This window comes from Plectropomus leopardus, chromosome 5, assembly GCF_008729295.1.
Source record: "Plectropomus leopardus isolate mb chromosome 5, YSFRI_Pleo_2.0, whole genome shotgun sequence".
NCBI lineage: Eukaryota > Metazoa > Chordata > Actinopteri > Perciformes > Serranidae > Plectropomus > Plectropomus leopardus.
In genome coordinates, this window is record NC_056467.1 from 21,374,291 (window position 1) to 21,396,997 (window position 22,707).

General features: G+C 40.3%; 3 protein-coding genes across 3 annotated transcripts in view; 2 read left to right on the plus strand and 1 right to left on the minus strand.

Moving 5' to 3' along the window:
* LOC121943445 (extracellular calcium-sensing receptor-like) overlaps positions 1-6,569 on the plus strand; it is a 47,047-nt gene extending 40,478 nt beyond the window's left edge. The window contains exons 3-12 of the mRNA XM_042486966.1: positions 2,488-2,640; positions 2,726-2,926; positions 3,079-3,342; positions 3,496-3,690; positions 3,816-3,946; positions 4,129-4,225; positions 4,399-4,522; positions 4,681-5,153; positions 5,254-5,334; positions 6,213-6,569. Of these exons, the coding sequence (XP_042342900.1) occupies positions 2,488-2,640; positions 2,726-2,926; positions 3,079-3,342; positions 3,496-3,690; positions 3,816-3,946; positions 4,129-4,225; positions 4,399-4,522; positions 4,681-5,153; positions 5,254-5,334; positions 6,213-6,569 (2,076 nt within the window). The remainder of the gene's footprint in view (positions 1-2,487; positions 2,641-2,725; positions 2,927-3,078; positions 3,343-3,495; positions 3,691-3,815; positions 3,947-4,128; positions 4,226-4,398; positions 4,523-4,680; positions 5,154-5,253; positions 5,335-6,212) is intronic.
* Positions 6,570-8,526: 1,957 nt separating this feature from the next.
* Positions 8,527-13,618, minus strand: LOC121943066 (extracellular calcium-sensing receptor-like). The gene is made up of 8 exons (XM_042486443.1): positions 13,491-13,618; positions 12,468-12,756; positions 12,297-12,383; positions 11,466-11,657; positions 10,459-10,992; positions 10,146-10,370; positions 9,534-9,657; positions 8,527-9,428 (listed from the first exon to the last, which is right to left on the minus strand). The coding sequence occupies exons 1-8, from the start codon at positions 13,538-13,540 to the stop codon at positions 8,527-8,529; spliced, it is 2,403 nt and encodes an 800-aa protein (XP_042342377.1). The 5' UTR covers positions 13,541-13,618.
* Positions 13,619-15,852: 2,234 nt separating this feature from the next.
* Positions 15,853-22,223, plus strand: LOC121943064 (extracellular calcium-sensing receptor-like). The gene is given in 10 exon segments (XM_042486441.1): positions 15,853-15,992; positions 16,141-16,334; positions 16,383-16,489; positions 17,123-17,410; positions 18,290-18,374; positions 18,377-18,837; positions 18,960-19,178; positions 21,013-21,136; positions 21,243-21,715; positions 21,804-22,223. Coding segments are annotated over 10 exon segments (2,382 nt in total). The 5' UTR covers positions 15,853-15,981.
* The last annotated feature ends 484 nt before the right edge of the window (positions 22,224-22,707 follow it).

Consider the following 22,707-nt stretch of genomic DNA (forward strand, 5'->3'; position numbering starts at 1 on the left):
CCACAGCAGAGAATGACTGTAGTCATTTTCACATTCATTCAAGTTTTAATATGTACCGTTTGGCTTGTTGTTAGTCCCCCTTTTCCAATGAAAAACCTGACCACATACAAGAAGAGAATCATTTTGGAGTGTGCATTAGGCTCAGCTATTGGGTTCTGGGCTGTTCTTGGGTACGTCAGCCTACTGGCTGTCTTTTGTTTTGTGCTAGCAGTCTTTGCCCGAAAACTACCTGATAATTTTAATGAAGCCAAGCTCATCACCTTCAGCATGCTGATATTCTGTGCTGTCTGGATCACATTTATTCCAGCATATGTCAGCTCTCCTGGGAAATTTACTGTGGCTGTGGAGATCTTTGCCATTCTGGCCTCCAGTTTTGGACTAATACTCTGTATATTTGCTCCAAAATGTTACATCATATTGTGCATGCCAGAGAAGAACACTAAGATACATTTAATGAACAAAGATAGAAATAAATTTGAAACAGTGAGGATGGCAACAGTTTGGAGCTCTTGAGGTATACAAGTTTAGAGCTTTGAAATGCACCTTTAAAACAGTCACCCACCCCCTCACCCCCACCCCCAGCCTCCTTTTGTGTCTTAGTCTGTTGTTCACTTTATTTAGATTGTATATTTGCATGTTAATTATTGCTTTCTTTCTTTTGAATAAACGTTTTTGGGAATCTTTCTTGCTGTGTGTTTAATAATGTTCTAAACTGAATGATTTGCCAACCCCTGCTGTGTTAAGAACTCCAGAATTCTTTAGTCTTTAATACTAACATGATATACGTTTTTATAGTTATTGTTTTAATTACAAATGAGATTTACAAATAGATAGTAAGCATAACAAGCGAACAGCTGCCTGACTAGAAGAAAGAACCAGAACTGCTCCTCTCTGCAGCATGAATTTGTTTTATATGTTTATTGCAAATTTTGGATTAAACTGTGGCCATAGTTTTTTTTTTTTTTTAAATATAATATAGTTATAATATAAATAACATAGTCATTGCTAAGCCTCATACTGAACTTGATCCATGTATAATCCTCTCACCTGTGCAATTATGTTTCATTTTGATTGGATGATCCGGCAATGACTCATATGACCAATGAAATGATGCAAGCATCACAGTTTTCATATAGTTTACTTCATCACCCTTTCAGAGACTATGTTGGAAAATCAGCATCTCTGGCATGCACAGTCTTCATGGGGTCATTTTGGACACTGCATTATACCCTTTTGGGGGCTTCTCAGTGGCTGCTTCTTTTAGCGTTATTTAGCCTTCTTTTTCCAGTGTTTTCTGTAACTAAGAGTTTGAAGGAAAAGGAAAGACTTTGTCTAAAGAAAGGTTTGGTGAAAGGAGAAGAGACAGAGGGACTAAGTGATTTAGGGATAGAGGGAGTGAGTGGTGTTGGCTCTAGCTTACCTCAGTGTGTAAAACTGGCAGACAATGAGTATCTGGCCCTGCAGTTGGGAGGGGATGTTGTGATTGGAGGGCTCTTTCCTCTGCATTACATAGCTCCTATGCCACAGCACAGTTACCTCAGCAAACCTCAGCTCATGCCTTGCAGTGGGTAAGTGTCAGGATACTGTTGATATCCGATTTTAACCCACAATTAATAATTAATGCATTTTAACACAAATAAGTGAAAGCATTTCCCCTTGCTGTGATTAGATTGATATGTTTGTCTGTCCCCATGCCTTGATTGATATTGTGGTGTGATACTGTTTTATGCCTCATTAAAAATGACATAGACTGAATTCATCTTCATGGAATTACCTACAGCTTTGACCACAGAGCCTTCCGCTGGATGATGACCATGGTGTTCGCAGTGGAGGAAATTAATCAGAATTCAAAGCTGTTACCAGGTGTTAAACTGGGCTACCAAATCATGGACAGCTGTGACCATGTCCACACCAGCCTGCAAGCTCTTTTGTCTTTTGTCAGTCATTCCAACACTGTAAAGACTAAGCTGAAACATATGAAAGAAACAGAAAAAAGATCAGATATCTTAAAGGATAGGTCTACCAGATATAAGGCAGTAAAGACAAAGGAAATAAAAAGAAAGAAAAGGATGCTGAGCACATTGAAAAAGACAGACACTGAAATTGGTAAAGAAAAACCTCACTGGCTTAAAGATTATGGAAATTATGTAAAGGGAAATATAACACAGGAGAAAATGAATGGGAGTGCAAAATCTGAATATTCGCCCATATGTCATGTGCCTGCTGTGATCGGCCTTGCATCTTCTTCACCCACAAGAGCTGTAGCTCAAACTCTTGGTCCTTTCAACCTCCCGTTGGTAAGAAAGGAATAAAAACTCAGAAATATGAACCCTTCTTTATTTTCACTTTAGCTTTCCTTTCCACCATATTGTTGTGTGAATGGTAGTGGCAATTTATTTCCGTCCTTGTTAACAATTTTCCAAGACAAATGTACATAATAATGAGGATTTGTGTCTGGCATTTTTCCTATCTCAATAACACTTGTAGGTGAGTTATTTTGCCACCTGTGCCTGTCTGACTAACAAGCATATGTACCCATCATTCATGCGGACTGTGCCAAGTGATCTCTTTCAAGTTCAAGGTCTTGTTCAGCTGGTCACCTTTTTAGGATGGCTCTGGGTGGGCACAATCGGGACCATGGTGAGATAAGGACTTCTTTTACCCCACTATATGTCAGTTAAACAAACACACATAATTTACAGAACCTTTCTCTTATATTTTTTAGGATGACTACAGTCACTATGGCATCCAAGCATTTTCTAATCAGTTTAGACAACAAGGAGGGTGTCTGGAATTTCATCTGACTATCCCAAAATCACCCACAGTGACTGAGATACAACATATGGCAGACAAGCTGCAGAGTTCAACCGCAAAGGTAGTGGTGGTCTTTGCCACAGAGGGACAACTGCTGGATCTGCTTATAGAGGTAAGCAAAGTCAATGTATTTACATTTGCATAAAATATGGAAATGCAGTATTTAAAGTAATAGTGTGGGAATGAAGTATATTGAAATAATATTGGTGCTCATATTCAACTGTGTGCTTTCTTAACATCATTTAAGTATGCCTTATTTTGCAGTTGGCTCAAAGAAATGTGACAGGGATCCAGTGGGTAGCTAGTGAAGCCTGGGTGACCGCTAGCCTGCTGAGCTCACCTCGCTTTCACTCTCTCTTAGAGGGCACGCTGGGCTTCTCCTTCCCTGGGGTCAGGATCCCCGGCTTGAAAGAGTTTCTGCTGAATGTTCGCCCTTCTCCCAAACCTGGGATGGAATTTGTCAACATGTTCTGGGAAGAGCTGTTTGGCTGCAGGCTAAAATTTATAGGAGACAGGTCCAAAGAAAATGTCACAAATATTGTCGATAATGGAGAATTGGATGTCTTTGGCTACAAATCAGACTCTCAACACAGTTCTGGTTCATTGCTCAGGCCAATTGTAGGAAAAAATAGCAGATTAACGGGGTCAACTGATGAAAACTATAAAGGTGCTCCTGGAAAGCCTACATGCACTGGTTCAGAGGATCTTAGGTACACTGCCAGCAGTTACACAGATGTATCTCAGGTCAGAATATCATATAATGTGTATAAAGCTGTATACGCCATCGCCCATGCTCTGCACACTTTACTGAATTGTGACTCTGAAGGACATAACAAGGGAATGTGTGAGACACATAAGCCATTTACATCTAGGCAGGTAAGTTAGACCACTGCAAAAAAAATAAAATTTTATATATATATATATATGTCACTTTTTGTGTTGTTGCATCATCTTTTGGCCTTTTGATCTTTTTTTCTTCCTCCCTCCCTCCTTTTCCACAGTTGCTGCATCATCTAAAAACAGTGAATTTTACCAACCAGTTTGAGGAGAAGGTATATTTTGACTCCAATGGAGAGCCGGTCCCTCTCTACGACATCATTAACTGGCAGAAGGACACCAAGGGTGAAATTAGGTGGAGCATTATACTTCGCAGCACAGGCATATGCCTGTCCTTTTAAGAAATCATGATTAAGAAGCTATATGTTTATTACTGTTATTGAAGCATTCAGCTGAGTTGTGATAAAAAATAAATAAAAGTGTTACTCATAAGATTTGGCATGATTGCATTTTGAAATAATTTCATGCTGTGTTCAGATTTATCAAAGTGGGAAGCTATGACGGTTCAGCACCATTGAGACAACAGTTGCAGATAGAGCAGAGTACCGTTGTATGGACAAATGGACAGTCACAGGTAGGTCTTTTGTCCCCTAAAATTAAATCATGTTTCAAAAATGATTTTATTTTCTTCACAGGATAGAGCATTTTAAGTATTACCTGATAATTAAAATTGCTGTATTTTTTTCCCACATGAAAAATATAAATAAGTAAATCTTGTTGTGTATTTTAACACCTTTATTAATTCAGGTGCCTACATCTCAGTGTAGTGTCCCATGTCCCCCTGGCAGCAGGCAGGCCAGACGTCCTGGGGAGCCCCACTGCTGCTTTGACTGTTTGCCCTGTGCAGATGGAGAGATCAGCAACCATACTGGTAGCCCATGGATCATTTCTGAATTTATATATTCTCTAACTCTTGTTAGGAAATTACCTGGAGAGTCATCAAAAAATGTTGTATCAATATAAAATCTTGGTGTGCAGAATTTGAGTTTTGTGCATTTACAAGTGTGCAAGTACTGTGTGTCTCCAAAGGTTCCACTGAGTGTACGAAATGTCCTGAATACTTCTGGTCAGACAAGGATAAGGTGAAATGTGTGGCCGGTGTCGAGGAATTCCTGTCTTTCCATGATACGATGGGCATCATCCTGGTCGCACTCACACTACTTGGTGTTGTCCTGACAACGATCATCACTGCTGTTTTTCACCATTTCCGTTCCACTCCGATCGTCAAGGCCAACAACTCAGAAATAAGTTTTTTGCTTCTCCTGTCACTCACACTCTGCTTCTTGTGTTCCCTGCTGTTTGTTGGCCAGCCGTCTGTGTGGACATGTAGGCTTCGACAGGCAGCATTCGGGATTAGTTTTGTCCTTTGTCTGTCCTGCCTCCTTGTTAAGACCATTGTGGTTCTCTTGGCCTTCAGATCTAATGTACCTGGTTCTAGGGCTCTGAAGCTGTTTGGTCCCTCTCAACAGAGGACCCTGATTCTCTGCACTACAACCCCTCAGGTGGTAGGGCCATGTAGCCATCACTATCTTTTACCTCAGTTGTTGACTATTTCAAATGTTTGTGTTTTTTGAATTTCATAATTTTTAATCTTGCCCTCAGGTGTGTCTTTGCGCTGGTTGGATTTTAGGAGCACCTCCCTTCCCATTCAAGAATCCAAACTACCAAGCCTCAACTGGAAAAGTAAGAACTAGCAGCTTATCCCTTAGTTGTATAACACCATACTATCAGTGCATTCTGTTTAAGTGCACAATGCAAAAAGGCACCTTTTACATACATAAAGAATGCTGCTGGAGGGCATCAGCTGAGAGTTCGGCCAGATCTGGTCACGGTGTTACGTTGCTGGACGGCACCTGGCATGTCTGCATGATCTGGCCACAGCAGCATCACTTAAGAATGCAGTTGGATGTAACCGGTTGCATGCACATGAAATGTGGCAGGACAGTGTCAGATTTAAACGCTGCCTGTCACGACGTAATACAAGGAGCACAAGTGCCTATGGGGCCGGAGGGAGGGGAAGGTGGATGGTTCAAACAAATCCAGAGTTTGAAGTTAGAAATTTTGTGTTTTGTGTTCTCTGCCTGTTTGAATTTGATGTTCTTTTTCTAAACCTTACCATGAGCCTCCCTCTTCTAATCCCAACCATCCATGGCTTTGTTACTTAAACCTAACCATCCATGCCAGTCTGGCCTTGGTTGCCATGTGCTGTCGTTCCCTAAACATAACCATGTGCGCCATCAAATCAGTATGTGCATTTGTTTGTTACATTACGGTAGTGGCATCCTGGAGCATTAATAGCAGACGTAGAGGGGTAAAAAAATAGATGCAGAAGTCCACTCACAAAGCGGCAACATGTGACGAGTTGGGATGAAAACCTGTTTGAACTAGTGTCAAACAGAGAATGTTTTTTGATACTACCATCAGAAGTAACCAAAGTCAGAAATGCAAAATCATAGACACAGTGGCTTTCATGTTTGTCACTGAAATCAGAAAGGAACTATTTGAACAATATGAACTAATTTATTAAATGATTTGTATTTTTTACTGTTGGACAAATATAGATTGTTGTGGAGTGTAAGGAGCCATGGCCCCCTGGATTTTATCTCGTCCTGGGCTACATCGGTCTAATGGCCTTCGTCTGCCTCCTCCTGGCATTCCTCGGACGCAAGCTACCTGATAGATTCAATGAGGCAAAGCTCATCACCTTCAGCATGCTGATCTTCTGTGCCGTGTGGATTTCTTTCATCCCAGCTTATGTCAGCTCCCCTGGGAAGTTTACTGTGGCTGTTGAAGTTTTTGCTATATTAGCATCCAGTTTAGGACTGTTGCTTTGTATTTTTGTACCCAAATGTTATATTATTTTATTTCGGCCTCAGAGAAACATTAAGAAAGGCATGACTGGAAAATATCTGTCATGAACATAATATTTATGTTGTAGGTGCTCATTTTAAGTGGCCATCAAGCAAACAGAAGCACATACGTTTTTTCATAAATCATAGTCAAATAAAAAAGGTTGAATATTTGCATGTGAAACAAAAATAAATTATCAAATGAAACTTGTTTTTCAAGTTGTGATGTTAATAAAAATGTCTCAAGTAGGGACTTGACTGTAATTTTTTCTCATTTCTGTAAAAAAGACTGGATTGTGCTGGAACTTTACCTGTTATTGTACAATGTCTCTTAGTCTATAACCCTTTATCTGGGGAGATTTGTTTTATTAGACTTCTTATGACTGCAGTAAAAAAGTTAGGTGTCAGTATCTGCACATTCCTTGGGGGCCTTTAAACTTGAAAATCTGAGAAAGAAGATTTGGACTTCCCTTAAAGAACTCATTTAAACCAAAGCATCTCTGAAAATTGAGAAATAATTATTTAATTGCTGAGAGTAATGCATTTGTAATGACTTATTAGAAACCTTGGACTCAGTTTCAGAGAAAAGCACCAAACACCAACAACAATTCACTGGATCCAAATCTTTACTTAGGTGCTCAGTGGTCATACACGTGAAGGCAGTCAACAACAGCAGGAAAATCCTTGCAGGGAAATCACACAGAAACAAAGTTCATAAATCCAAGCAGTGTCAAAAACCAGGGAATCAAACATGAGAAAAAGACTGGAAAGCATGAACACACAATGGCCACAATGACAACCTGGCAACTGAATGGGGAGAAACACTGGGCTTTAAAAACAAGGGCTGATTACTAACTACACACAGGTGAGTGACAGAAGACACAGGTGAAGCACATGAGGTAGTCAACAAAGGAGGGAAAACTCAGGAAGTAAAAGTAGCACTAAACACAATGACAACACATTTCAAAATAAAACAGGAACCGGACACAAATACATGAGCATAAAGTTGACAGAATACCATTGGATTTGACATGGGTTGGATTGGCAGGGTTCAAAATGGTTTTCTAAGACTGATTTTAAATGATTATACTGAAAAGTGCAAGTATTGGGTTAGCTGCATTCTTCTTGCAGCAGGGTGAAGGTAACATAGTTTGGGTTTAAAATAACAAATAAATTTAATTAAGAAATAACCTCAACTCGCTGCACATATTTGCCTTATTTTTCCCTCAGGACAAAAGATTGACTATGTTACAATAAACACAGAATTTTGAGTCTTTTTCATAAATAATTACAGAATATTTATTATTTTTTGTCCAGTGCCCCATTTAGCTTGAATCAATCCAAAACTTAAGCTCACAAGTTTAGAAGGGTAAATTAGCATCAGATATTTCCCTAACATACTGAGCTTCAGAAATGACAAATAGTTATGCATAAATATCATTCTTTCTTTATTAATACATCAAAGTGTAACACACAACAACTCATGTCAGAACAAACTTGTAATAAATTATAATTTGCTAACTATTTTTAGATTACATTAAACATTGAAAAGAAAACTGAAACATTTTCAAAGTTTAACTTGAAGTGATAGTTTGGGATTTTAGGAGTGAGGCTGTATGAGATACTTATATATGGTCAATGCATTACATAGAGTAGCTGGCAGTTGACACACTCATAGTTTGCAGGCGCGCACCCCGCAGAAGTTGATATCAAAACATATTTTAGCTGCTTGAAAAAGGCCTACCTAAAAGATCAATATCAGTCTAGATAGATGCTATATTTCGAGTATACTTAACGCTTTACCTCCCCCTCATGTAGCCTTTTCCTTTGGCACTACATTTCTCATCCGCTGCCGGTCAGCTGTTTGGGTCAGAAAGTGCTGTAAGTGGCTGTTACGGGACTGAAACAAAACTTAATGTTGAAAACACTCTCAATACAGCATCCTCTTAGGCTGATATTGGATTTTTTAGGTAGGCATTTTTTAAAGCAGCAAAAATGTGTTTGATATGAACCTCTTTAAAGCATGTTACTTCTTTTCTTTTCCCATTAGGTGCTGTTTTGTATTCTTTTCTGGCTTCAGTAAAATAATGTAACACTTTGGAGCAAACAGACAGAACAACAAGCCAAAGCTGGAAGCCAAAATGGCAAAAGACTCCACTGCATCGGCATAATTTCCAGGGGAGCTGATATAAGCAGGGATGAATGCTAGCCACACAGCACAGAAGATCAGCATGCTAAAAGTGATGAACTTGGCTTCATTGAAGTTTCCCGGCAACTTACGGGCCAAAAAAGCCAGTACAAAGCACAGACAGGCCTGCAGACCAATATATCCCAGAACGCACCAGAACGCCAGGCTGGAGCCCACACTACACTCCAGTATGATCTTTGAGCGTTCGTATTCTGTATTTTGGGATGGAAAAGGGGGAGCATCAATGAGCCAGGCAGCACAGATAATCACTTGAACTAGAGTGCAAGTGAAGATAATGGCCCTCTGCTGCTTGGGCCCCAGCCACTTCATGATGTTGTCCCCTGGCCTGGTGGCAGTGAAAGCGGCCAACACCACCAGAGTCTTCCCCAGGATGCAAGAGATGCAAAGTGAAAATGTGATGCTAAAGGCAGTGTGGCGCAACATGCAGGACCACGATGTTGGCTCACCAATGAACACCAGGGAACACAGGAAACATAGTGTCAAAGCAAAGAGGATAAAGTAGCTAAGTTCAGAGTTATTCACACGGACGATGGCTGTGTTTCTATGGTAGAAAAAGACTGCAAAGACAACAATAGTGATACAGGCACCCACCACAGAGATCACTGTTAGGGCTATACCTAAGGAATCATAGGCCAAGAACTCCACCTTCTTAGGGATGCAGGCGGTTCTGTCATTGTTTGACCAGAAGTCCTCGGGACAAAACGTGCACTCTACTGAATCTAAAGGGAAGAGAATCAAAAGGGAGTAGCTCAGTGGTCAAATATTACCTTTATGTAAGAAAATATATTTGAATTGTGCTTTATGCTGTTTAGTTTTAAGCTCACTTGTCTGATTGCTAATTTTGCCACTGTCACATGGTACACAGTCAAAGCAGCAGACAGGCTCCCCACGACGGACAGCCTTCCGGGACCCTGGAAGACAGCTGGAACTGCATACAGACACTGGCACCTAGGGAGCATATATTGTCTTTCAGCTCTGCTGTGTGAAAAGAGTAAGCTGAAATTATTCGTCAATTCCTTGATCAATCCAACCCCCCCCCCCGAAAAAAAAAGGTTATACCATTATTATATTAAATGTCAGGATGTGCTGAACATCACTATAAATCAAGTGTGTCAAACTAGAATATTGTACGAATAAGCCAACATTCCATTTCAGGATTTAATTTGGAAGAAAAACACCTTGTGCCTTTGTTTATGCTATACATACAGTGTTTCATTTTAATGCAATTTAATACTTTTGTTGTTGAAGAATTCCACCACTGGGAATTCAACAGCGAGTGTTAAACAGGCTTTGAACTCTACTGTTTACTGTATGATTGCAAAGGAACTCACATCAGACCCAGCCTGTCCTGCCCACCTGACTTACCTCCACCTCAACCTACAGAACTTCAACAGTTGGCATCTGATGAAGGTAAAAACACAGTTTGAGCAGCTTGCCTCGCTCTGATGCCCTGCCCACATTATCCTGTTCTCCTGGATGACCAGCTCCTCCCCGGGCGGCTTGGTTCCATCAAACAACCCCACGCTGACAAATTCAATGTTCCCGCCTGTGCCTCTCTGCCAGTTGAGAACATCATAATAGGGTATAGAGTCGCCCTTTAGGTCAAAGTTCACCTCCTCCCCGGCAATGTTAAATGTCACTTCCTGGAGGTAGTACTGAAGCTTGAAAACCAACAGATCACATTAAATATTCTTTAAAAGAATCAAATATAATTTACAGTGCAATAACTGTACGAAAGTTGAAATATACCTGCCAGGGGTGTATGTTGCTGCTTTGAGCACATGAGTTGTTTTGGAAAGGACCACTTCCTGGTTGACAGAGAAGGAGGTTGTGCAGGGAATGAGCAATTGCATATACAGCCTTGTAGACATTATAGGCCACTCTAGGGCTTGATGTATTCATGTAGGCTGAATGCTGCTCCAGCAGGGACTCCTGCCCTGAGCAGGGAGGCAACTGGGAGTCAGGCAACGGAGAGGATCTGCAACCATACAGGGCCTGCCAGAGCTCCTTAACCAGAATATTATTGGGATACATCTGTGGGTTGACTGTCTGCAGATAGTCACTGAGTCTGGAGATGTGACCTTTTCTGATGCCAAACCCGATTGTGCCCCCTAGGTAGGGGTAATACTCGCTCCCTGTAAAGACAGATGCTGTGACCCAGGCCTCGCTAGCCACCCACTGGATTCCAGTGATGTTTTGTGTCATATAGTCAATCAAGAAAGGTGTCATCTCCCCCTCGGCTGAAAATACCACCACCACTTTTGCCAAAGAGCTTTGCATCACCTTTCCAGAGAGGTATATGATGGTGGAGCAAAGAGTTTCACAAGTAAGAGAGAAGGCAAAAATAAAGCAGGTTAAGTGAAACTTAGCAAGAATCAAATAATGTGAAATGATTGCATTTTTTTTTCTAAAGTCCCAACATGTAAGATTTAAATATTTCCTAATATGGTGACATCTAGTGTTATTTTTTAAAAAAAAAGAAACTTGGCAAACAGCAATACTCCTTCCCCTCCCCTACAAGGAGCCAACCAGGGGACTCTGTCATGCAAGGGCTGAAAGCATAACAGACTGCAGCAAATTTCAACTGAATTGTATACTTTCTATGACATAATAACATAAAAAAATATCCACATAGGGACTTTAATTGCACTGTTGAGTAATAAGCACCTACATTAAAAGAGGTGGGGGTGGGGGATTAAGGGGATTTAAAATCTTCTCAAGCCAGACAACTTAACTCAGCGTGTCTTTGTATCTACCTGCATGATCTCCAGAGCCCTCTGGCGATTGTAGAGCAGAGGGATCATTTCCTGGTATGCTACGCACACCTTGGTACCCTGTAATTCTCTCAGTAAACCCTGTACAGCAAAGCGTCCGTATTCATGGTCCCCTCTCACCAGCCCAACCCAAGTCCAGTTGAGGCGCACCAGCAGCTGAGCAATGGCTTTCACCTGGGTTTATCATAAAAGAGTACCAACTTACTTGGACTCAAAACAGACATTAAGAGTTATCTGACATAGTTTTATTTTTTGTATTAGAAGTTATTTGCTCATATACAGCACTGCCAGACAACACATTAATATATTGCAATTTTTTTTATAAAAAAGTATTTTGACTGTGAAAGCACTGAAAGATTATCAACCCCTCTTTAAACCTGAGAGAAATGACTTGATTCATTTTATTTATTTTTTTCAATGAGAAGAGGGCAATGAGCAATAAATGGAGAAATTAGTAACAAGTAGTACAAATAAATTACCCCCAAATTAGTAAAAATAGAAACAACAAATAAAATCAAATGAATCAATTATAAATGTTTTTTTACCTGCAACATAATTTCAAATACATAATTATATGAATTCTTCTGATTTTATAATTACAAACAAAGTGTTTCCCCCTAGATTTAAAAAAAAAAAAAAAAAAATCTACATTGCTTTCCAAGTTGCTAATGTTTTTCCCATATTTTTTGAAAGAAATCACATCGTTTTGCTCAGGGTTCAAAGGTTAAAATACCTCTAAAATATGTCTAAAAGCAGCACAAGAAAAGTGATGTCACTCCAGGTTTCAAAGAGTTAATCTGAGGCCTCACTCACTTGATAGTCATCATTAGGGATTACTCTGAAGAAGTTGGGATATTTTCTTCTGTCAGTCAAACATGCACATGAAGAAAAATAGCTGATCTGTATAAAAAAGAAAATGAAACACATTATAGGGTAACATGCTAATGTTTTGGAAGAATTACAGAGGAAAAAAGTCATCATTACCATTGGGATTCTGAATCGTTGCAGGATTCTTGACACCACAATTGACTGAGCAGAACCAGATTCCCCTATTACAGCGAGTAGAGGAGAGGCACCTCTGCACATGTGAGAGCTGTCCTCGCTCAGCCCGTTCAACACAGCCAGAGCAGCCCTCTGGCCTGTCAGTGGATATGCACATGAATCAAAGATTTTGTACCCAAGGGTGTAATTGGGCAGGAGCTCTGCACTCTGGTTTATTTCCTCCACCGCCAGCCTCATGGTCTGCGCCCAGCGGAAAGCCCTGGGATCAAAGCTGTCATCCAGAAGACACAGAAACACATCACACACACAATGAACAAATGCACATGTGGAAAAAAGGTCACATTAAATGCAGAGATTATGTTTTTATTTTGGCATTAAATTGCATCTTTTTATCTTTAATAAAATGAATGAGTGGTTTCTTCTTGCTCTGTCCATATTTTAATATTAACAAGGTATGCCCTTGGTAATGTTTTTTTTAAGGTCTCCAAGTTTCTAATTATTTCTGAAATGTTAACTTGAAAGACCCATGTGATTTGGAACAAATTTTAGGGAAAATTGATACACTGTTTCCAAATCTAAATAGTACCAAATTACATTTATTTTCCAGTTGACTAATTGGGAATTATTTGGAAAGAATTAGAGGCTCACACAGTCACAAAATAAAGCATTATCGTGACTTTTTGTGTGTGTGCGTGTGTGCGTGTGTGTGTGTGTGTGTGTGTGTGTGTGTGTGTGTGTGTCTGGACCTTTCTTCTTTAAAACCTCTGCAATTAAAGTCAAAGCGCATGTCAGTTCAAGCCATCAATGTTTACATTCATTTTTTTTGTCACATCAGGCTAAATTATTGCTGTACAATAAACTAAAATCTGGTACATATGCTGCATAATCCATTCATTTAAACAAGAGTTGTACCAAAAAACATGTTTGCACAACAATCAGACACCTTTTAAATGATGTCATTAAGTTAAACACCTCCATTATGATTTCTACATCCATCAAACTTACCCATTGCACTTCACTGGCGGTGGTCTGTAGGTGCAGTTGAGGTCTGGCATCTCTTGGTTATAATGAAGAGGGAAGATACCCCCGATGACAAAGTCACCCTTGGCCACAAAGCTTGGCTGAAAGCTGTTTTGAAGTGTGCACACATCAGCTGCAGATAGGGGTGAGGGACTGAAGCTGGAAATCGGGTTATGAGTTATTGTAAAGACACACAAAGAATGGAGCAAGATAACTAATACAAGCAGAGTCATATTGTCACACTTCTCCAAAGAGGGAGAGAGAGCAAGGAAATGGGCAAGTTATATAGTATGTGACATTCTCATTCGTGCATCTTATGAGTGACAGAGTGACATTGGATCAGCAGCCCCGCCTGATTTATTTACCAATGTGAGTTAATGCAGACTACATCATAAAAGTAAATTATGTAGCAGGACAATGATACTCAAGATAGAATGTCCTATTAAAAAAAAAAACAAGCTTAAAAAAAACTTAATGGCAAAACAAATACAATACTTTCACCCCAAAAGCAAATAATTTGTAAAAATAAACTGCACATCAGTTTAGAGCCCATCTATCTCTATGAGTCTTTCCGCACTAAATCTAAAGCATCCACAATCCCAGATGTGAGGCCAACCAGGCAAATGGTTGGGAAAAAGGGCCCCCAATGGCCACTGAAACAGGCACATTTTGCAAAGACAACAAAAAAAAACCCTATAAGGCATTATGCAGTACACCATCTCTGCCCAAAAAAGCCTAAGCGGCGCCTCTTCTAGCTACTGTATGGCAACTAGTTGTTGAAATATTCAAGTGCGTGTGTGTGTGTGTGTGTGTGTGTGTGTGAGGTGCTATTTATGTTTTCAACAGATGATTATGACAATAATGGCTTTTGCTCACGCAATCTATCGATTGTCTCAGATATCCACGCCATAATTCCCTTCATATTGTCACCCAACAAAAAGGATACATTAACATATCTTCATATAACAGTGTGCATGTTGTCATACAAATTAATACCCCACGGATGACATGTTGTACTACAAAAATTCATGCATTTAACGTCAAGTAACATAGGTTCAGTTTAAGCAAGTGAATTTACGTAGGTTAGAGATTGGAGAAGAACCATAAATATTCAAAGTTCGCATGGTTATGAACACAGATCTCCTGGAGAAAGACTTGGGGAAAAGTCTTATTTTTGTGAGGCATCCACCATCCCAACCTGCATACTAACAGGAACCACTTCCCTCCCAACATGTTCTCATCCCAAATTGTCAAATGTTGCAGCTTTGCTAATGAACTTACATATGACAAGTTAGATATCCTCTTGCATCTGTTGTTTATGCTCCAGGATGCCACTTTCATTTTGTCAACAAAGGCACATGGTGGGATGACACAGAACAGATGGCTTGGTTTAAGGGGAGGAGGCACATGATAAGGTGTAGAAAAAGAGCACATTCAAACTGGAGGAGAATACCAGACTTCCGCATCAATGTCCAGGTTTGTAGGACACATTCACTTGCCCTCCTGCCCTTGTATTACGTTGTAACCGACAGCATTCCAAACTGACACTGTCCTGAGGCGTTTAATGCGCATGCAAAAGGCTCCATTTGGCTGCTCTCTCAAGTGATGCTGTTCATGCCCGTATCAGATGGATGCGCAATGAGTCGTCCAGCTGTCTGTCAGCGTATAATATCACCGCGTCAGGTACTTACCAACCGCATTCTCAACTGAAGCTGTCCAGTGATGTTACATGCTTATTTGGAAGTTGCCATTTGGCTTCACGCAATTATGCTGAAAGCAGTGACGGAGCAGAGCTATTTGATGAGTTTGGAATCAAAAGGGGCCGTTCTTCCTTACTCCAGCGCATTGATCACATGATCGCAGTCTTCCCGAATAGTTGGGTTAATACTCAAATTACTGACTTAACATTAGGCAAGACGTGTACGAATGTGTCCCCTGTATTTTGGCCATAACATTAGAACCAGTAGTAATAAAATAAACTGAGAGGTTCCAGACTAATTCACATTTTTGTCGTGGTCTTGTGATGAAAGGCTAGAGCTGACTGTGACAATTTATTATTATTATTATTATTTTATTTAGGGTACTATTTTTTCCCGCTACCTCTGGCACTTCAGGTCATTCCTTTAATGGTGTTACAGCTACTGTATCTGGGTGGTACCATTAGATCACGTGTGCTAACTGCAGTGTTTAAATAAGCTGAGACCTGTAATATCATATCCTTTCTATGTTATTAGAAAGGGAGACACTACTTATATATTTAGTCATGGCTGTGCCAGCTGCAAAGCTTATTACATTCCTTTTTCTCTTTTGGGGTAAACCTGGCTCAGCTGCTGCTCTGAAAAACTGTGTTTTCTTGGGGGACGAGGAGAAAAACAATTTGTATGAAGATGGAGATGTAGTTATAGGGGGCTTATTCCCTTTACACTACAGCCCTGTGGCTTCTCTGCAATCATACACAACAAAACCAACACCTACTATGTATAAGTAGTGAGTAAATGTATGAATGCATTGGATAGCTGTTGGCATGTGTCGTACAGAGCAGATCATATTCTATTATATTTGTGTTTGGGGTATTTTAATATACATAAATACAGTACCTTTGCTGTGTGATGAACTGCTTTTATTTTCTGTACAGTTTCAACTCTCGTGCTTTACGTTGGATGCAGACCATGACTTTTGCAATCAAAGAGATCAACCAGCGCAGTGACCTCCTGCCACATCTCAAACTTGGATTCCACATTCGTGACAGTTGTGATGACATACCTGTGTCTCTGAGAGCATCCTTGCTGTTGGTGAACGGACAGCCAGAGACAGACACCAGAGCTGAGAGTGAGAACAGAGACAAAGGTCTGGAAAGAAACAATAATTCAAATTTAGGCTGTGCTGCTGTCCAAAGCACTGTGTCCCCTGTAATCATAGGAGATGCTGCCTCTGGGGTGTCGATGGCCCTGCTACGGAGCCTGGGTTCCTTCCATATCCCCCTGGTGAGACTGCCTGAGTCTTTGTAATTTACTTTTGATAATGTCTACAATATGTGTATTTGTCCTGCCATATCAAATCGGTCTTTTGCAGGTCTCTTTATTAGTGCCACAGATTTGCCAATCATTGCTTTACTGTTAAAATCACACTTCTCACAACTTTTGGGGGAAAGGAAGAGCAGCACCATTTGCTCTTTCTGATAATGCAGTTTTCAGATACCCAAACAGGTTTTTAAAATGGATTAAATGGCTTAACAAGAAGGAATTTCCTTCACCTACAGAGAAACACTTAATTCTCCAAATATTTAAAAAACACCAAAATGGCAGAACATGTTTTTCACTGGACACAGATTGCTTGCTGTTGATCACACATCAAGCTATACAGCTATTTATTTGTAAATTTACTAGTGTTATGCTTATATTGTAAACAATTACACAAGTGTACTTTCAGAAATGTAGAAAACATGTCAATATTTAAAAAAAAGCAGTGTTAAGTCATCCTTCATTTTAACAGCCTGGTAGTTACATAAAGTCACTTGACTCCAAATTATATTATTATTATATTATAATTAATGCTTACAATCATTTTCATTGAGCCAACCTGTGCAGAAGGCTTATAATTGTTTTCTGTAACTCTAGGTGAGCTATTTTGCGTCCTGCAGCTGTCTGAGTAACCAGAGAGAGTTCCCCACATTCATGCGCACCATGCCGAGTGACGCCTTTCAGATCAGAGCTCTGGCCCAGCTGGTTAGCTATTTTGGCTGGACCTGGGTGGGGGTCATTGGGTTGGAATCTGATTACGCTCGCTTTGCTATCCAGCTTTTCCTGCAGGAGTCAGTGCAGTACGGAGTGTGTGCTGCCTATACTCACTTCTACCCTGTAATCCTGAGTCAGCATGCTCTCGATGAGCTCCTGGATGTAATTCAGGTACTGATGAGTCAATACATTTTTTTTTTTCATACATACAAGAGGTAGACAAAATTACATGACCACCTGCAAAATACATTTGTGAAGCTCATACGTTCAAATGTTTCTTAGTATTGTTTCAGAAAGGTGTCAGTTCAACTCAATTGTTATTGAGGCTGCAGCTTGTTGTACTTTGAATACTGTGTACTGACTAGAAAGGATCAATGGTGGAATTTTCATATGTACATTTTTACCACCATAAATATAAATTTCAATTAAATTGGTATCTCTCTGTCTTCTATAAGCACAAATAACCAAAACAAATATTTTATTATATAGGTAGTATTATTCCTGATTTACATCCCCAACAAGCAAGACAGATGAAATTGATATATCCTTAAAGTAAATAATACATGCAAAAACTACAATATAGTTTTAACCACTAAAATTGCATCCTTGTCTTAGGAGCATTGCCCTGTGCTTTTTTTAAAAACTGTGATTTATGTTCAGTTGCAGACGTGTTGTATTAGAGTTAACTGTCTTCAAAAAGAATTTGGGTTCACAAAGCATTAACAGTATTAAAACACCAAATACAATGAAAAATACTATTAAGGTAATTCAACACCTCTCTGACACAATTAAGTCTCGCAAATTAACGAAAGGGATTACAGGGTGATATATTGGAAAGGATTGTCATAGGATTGATTTTCCTATAATCAAATTTATTTTTGCATGCCCCATGCACATAGCTTGTTCATGTACATTTTCATTAATGTTTCAAAGTGCCTTGATCTGTATTATTATAGGTGTTTGTCCAACAACTCTTAAATAAAGCTCTTAAAACATTATTACATTTTCAAAGATTAAAGCATTTACTTTACCTATATTTTCACTCTTTAGATGGCGTCCTCAAAGGTTATCATTAACTTCTGTAGTGATTCAGAGATGAAGGGTATTTTAAGAGAGGTTCGACGTCGGAATATAACCGTCTGCAGTGGATTGCCAGTGAAGCTTGGGCCACTGCCAAATCTCTCTGGGAAAAGTTTGGAGATCTGCTAACAGGAACACTAGGATTTGCCATCCAGAGAGCCGATGTGATTCCAGGCCTGAAACAACACCTTGCTGGTCTCAGACTATCCAATATTCATGAATCAGCTTTCTTCATAGAATTTTGGGAGGAAATGTTTAACTGCCGACTAAATGGGTCAGTCGGCCACTCACATAGTGGTGACAACTACAACAACAGATTGCCATGTAAAGGGACGGAGGATTTATTTGAGGTTTACTCTCCTTACTCTGATGTGACACAACTAAGGGTGTCATATAATGTCTACAAGGCTGTATATGTGGTGGCCCATGCCTTACAGGATATGAGTAACTGCATAGTCGGAGAGGGGCCTTTCCTTAATGGTGCATGTGCAGACCCAAAGAATGTTAAACCTTGGCAGGTGAGACTGATTGTGCCTTAAATATCATTTCAGGGTAAAAAATGTTAGACAAAGATGAAAAATAAGTCAAGTTTTGTGTAGTTTGTGTTGTGTTGAGATATCCTTTTTCTTTCCCTCCTTAGCTAATTCACTATATGAGGCGAGTACATTTTTCTGCACTGGGGGAGAAAGTAAACTTTGATCAAAATGGTGACCCCATTGCTTATTACGATCTATTGAACTGGCAGAGGAAGCCTGACGGCTCACTACATTTGGTAAAAGTTGGTTTCTATGATGCCTCCTCGCCTGGGCGCAACCTGGTCATCAATGATTCAGTGATTCAGTGGCCTTCTGGGAAGCAGGTGTGTTCCCTGCAAACAGGCCTGAGACCATGTTCACCTCTTATGCTGCTTTATGAACTGTTGATCAGCACATCCGATAATTTGTTCTCATTAGTGTGCAATTTACTTTATTGTCAAACAAGCAGAAGTAAATATCACCTCTGAATATAACCTCTTCAACCTGACATCAAATTCATGTTAATTTTGCAGACATAAAACACATTAATTGCCCAATTTTGTGATAACAATTTGCACTAAAGTACAGTGGCCCTGAGAATTATGAAACTGCATGCAAATAGACCAAACACAATTATATTTGAAAACCACCATCAATTTGAAAACAAATCTGCATCCATCCATCTTTATGTTACAGCAGGCTAAGCAAAGTAGTCCTGATGCTCCTCTGCCTTGCAACATTTTTCAGCTCCTTCTGGGAGAACCCCAAGGGGAGGCATTCCCAGGCCAGATAACAGATAGAATTCCTCCAGTATGTTCTGGGTCTAGTCTGGGGTCTCCTACCAGAGGTGAACTCTGAAGGGAAGCACCCTCGATGCATCCTGATCAGATGTCTGCACCACCTCAAATGGCCCCTGTTGACCTGAAGGAGCACAGCTCTACTCTGAGCTACCTTCAGATGTCTGAGGCCCTTACTCTTTCCCTGAAAATGAGCCCAGCCACCCGACAGAGGTAACTCATTGTAGTCTTATTCTTTCAGTCAATACCCAAAGCTTATGAGGGTTGGAACATAGATCACCTGGTAAACTGAATGCTTTGCCTCCCTGCTCAGCTTCATCTTTACCACAAACATGTTACAATGCCTATATCATTGGTGACATCAAACCAAACCTGTCCAATTGAATGAGACCCCGATGTACTTAAAATTTGCTTTAAGAAATTACTCACTTCCAACCCAGAAGAGGCAAGCCACCACTTTCGGACAGAGTACCATGGCGTCAGAATGTTAGGTGCTGACTCCCATCCTGACCGCTTTAACCTTGTTTGTAAAATGTCCAGTGCATGCTGGAGATCATGGTCTAAAAAATCCAACAGAACCACATTATCTACAAAAGAGTTGCAATTCTGGAGTCCCCAAAGTAGACACTCTCTCTTCCCACAGCTGTGCCTTGAAATCCTGTCCATGAATATTACAAACAGATCAGTGACAAGGAACCACCCTGGCTGAGGCCAATTCCCATAGATCATGTTTGACTTTGTGTCGGGATTATGGACACAGCTCTTACTTTAGTTATAGTATAATGGCTAAGTGTCTTGAAGCAATGGTCCCAGTACCCAATAATCCCGATTTAGCCTCCACAGGACTCTTCTAGGGAGCACAGTTGTAATCCGTCTCCAAGTCCACAAAACACATGCTGACTGGATAAGCAAACACCCATGACCCCGACCGAATCAAAATTGATCCTCCTGAATTGAGGTTCAAAAACTGGTTGCAGTCTCCTTTCAAGCACCCTGGCATAAGTTTTCTCAGGGAAGCTGAGCAGTGTGATAACCCGAAAGGCACTGTCCTTGACATCCACAAGACAATGGAAGTTCAGGATGCAATACTGTCAACAAAGACAGTCCAACAATGTCTAAAGCCTTCAGCACTCAGGGCCAGGGTTAGGAGCTTCTTGTCTACACAATTTCCCCCTCATGAACCTGTTATATATGTATCACAATAGTAGGTAACTAATGTAACTGTATTCAATTTTCAGTTGTGTCACAGCTTTTTAAAATCACACCTGTGTATGAAAAATGGTTAGCAGAGACCAGTATGGCATAACAAAAGAGAGGCACAGGTGAAAATTGTTTTAAATCAGTGTCTTGATTGTCTGAGTGGCTGAACTTTGCCTCTCAGGCTTTCAGGTCTGTATGCAGCAACAGTTGTCCTCCAGGTTCCCGCATCGCCAGGAGAAAAGGGGAACCAATCTGCTGCTTCGACTGTGTCCCCTGTGCTGAGGGAGAAGTTAGTAATGAGACTGGTGTGTTGTGTTCTGGATGTTATCACCCATTCTTCTTTGTGCTAACCCACTTATATCTGATATTGCCTTCCTAAATTTAAAAGTTCTTCTCTCTCCCGATCTCCAGATTCTTTAGAGTGCTCACGCTGCTCGAAGGACACATGGCCAAATAAAGTTAGAGATCTCTGCATCCCAAAGACAACTGAGTTCCTGTCTTACCATGAGTCAATGGGTATTGTGCTGTGCATTGTGTCTGTCCTTGGAGCTTGTATTTCTCTCTCCATCCTTGCCATGTTCTTCAAATACAAAGACACACCACTGGTTCGGGCCAACAACATGGAATTAAGCTTCCTTCTCTTGGTCTTTCTTGCTGTTTGTTTCCTTGTTGGCTTGTTGTTTATTGGTGAGCCTTCAGACTGGCTTTGCCGTATCAGGTACCCTGCATTTGGCATCAGTTTTGCCCTCTGCATTTCATGCCTCCTGGCCAAGACAGTAGTGGTCCTAATGGCTTTTAGGTCCACACTGCCAGGGAATAATGTCATGAAGTGGTTTGGACCCAGTCAGCAGAGAGCCAGTGTACTTTTAGGAACTGTTGTTCAGGTAGAATTACTTTTCATAAGTCAACTCTATAAATATGCTTTCAGCTGTGTCAAATAAAAATTAACATCCTGTTTTTCTCTTCACTCAGGTAATAATCTGTCTTATATGGCTGCTCACCAGTCCACCTCATGCCAACAGCAACACAGATTACAATGCTTCCATCATCATTGAGTGTGTTACTGGTTCAGATGTCGGCTTCTGGTGTGTCCTTGGATACATTGGCATCTTGGCCTGCATGTGCTTTCTGATGGCATTTTTGGCCCGCAAGCTGCCGGATAATTTTAACGAGGCAAAATTCATCACCTTCAGCATGCTGATATTCTTCGCAGTTTGGATTACTTTTATTCCAGTTTATGTGAGCACAGCCGGGAAATATACAGTGGCCGTCCATACATTTGCTATCTTAGCCTCAGCTTTTGGTCTCCTTTTTTGCATTTTTGCTCCAAAGTGCTACATCATAATTCTGAAACCGAATAAAAACAGCAAGAAAAACATGATGCAAAGGTGAAAATGATTGTAGATTAAATGTGTTGCTAAATCATTTCTGTGTATAAGAAAGACATTTAATACAATATATCTGTTATGTGATATGAACTATTAAATATTCATGCTTTAAACACAATAGTGCAATCCTTTTTTTTCCCAATACTGTTGCCCCATTGCTAGGTAACATATATTACATGTTGGGATGTACCTGGACACATCAGTTTTGTGGGGCCATTGGGTGTTACTGGCCTTTCAACAATGAAACACCCTTGCCCGAGCAACCCTGTTGAGCTTAATCAAGCTCAGGCTTGACTCCATATGGAACTCCAAGACCCATGACTCTCTTTCCCTAATCCACAGATATCTTGACACCACTTTGCCTGCCTCTGTGACAGACTTGATGGCCCTTTGACTGCTGGGCCGTGATGCTTCATGAGTTTTAAAAAAATAGTGCTGGGTAGCAAAATCCAACTGAAATGTTTAAATGTCATAAGCAGAAGTGCTGA

Coding starts and splice junctions, on each gene's coding strand:
- LOC121943066 (XM_042486443.1), bottom strand. CDS start 13,540: ATGCCAGACCTCAACTGCACCTACAGACCACCGCCAGTGAAGTGCAAT. Junction 12,757..13,490: donor CCGCCAGTGAAGTGCAATGG/GTAAGTTTGATG, acceptor TCTGGATGACAG/CTTTGATCCCAGGGCTTTCC. Junction 11,658..12,296: donor TCCCTAATGATGACTATCAA/GTGAGTGAGGCC, acceptor TGATAAACCCAG/GTGAAAGCCATTGCTCAGCT.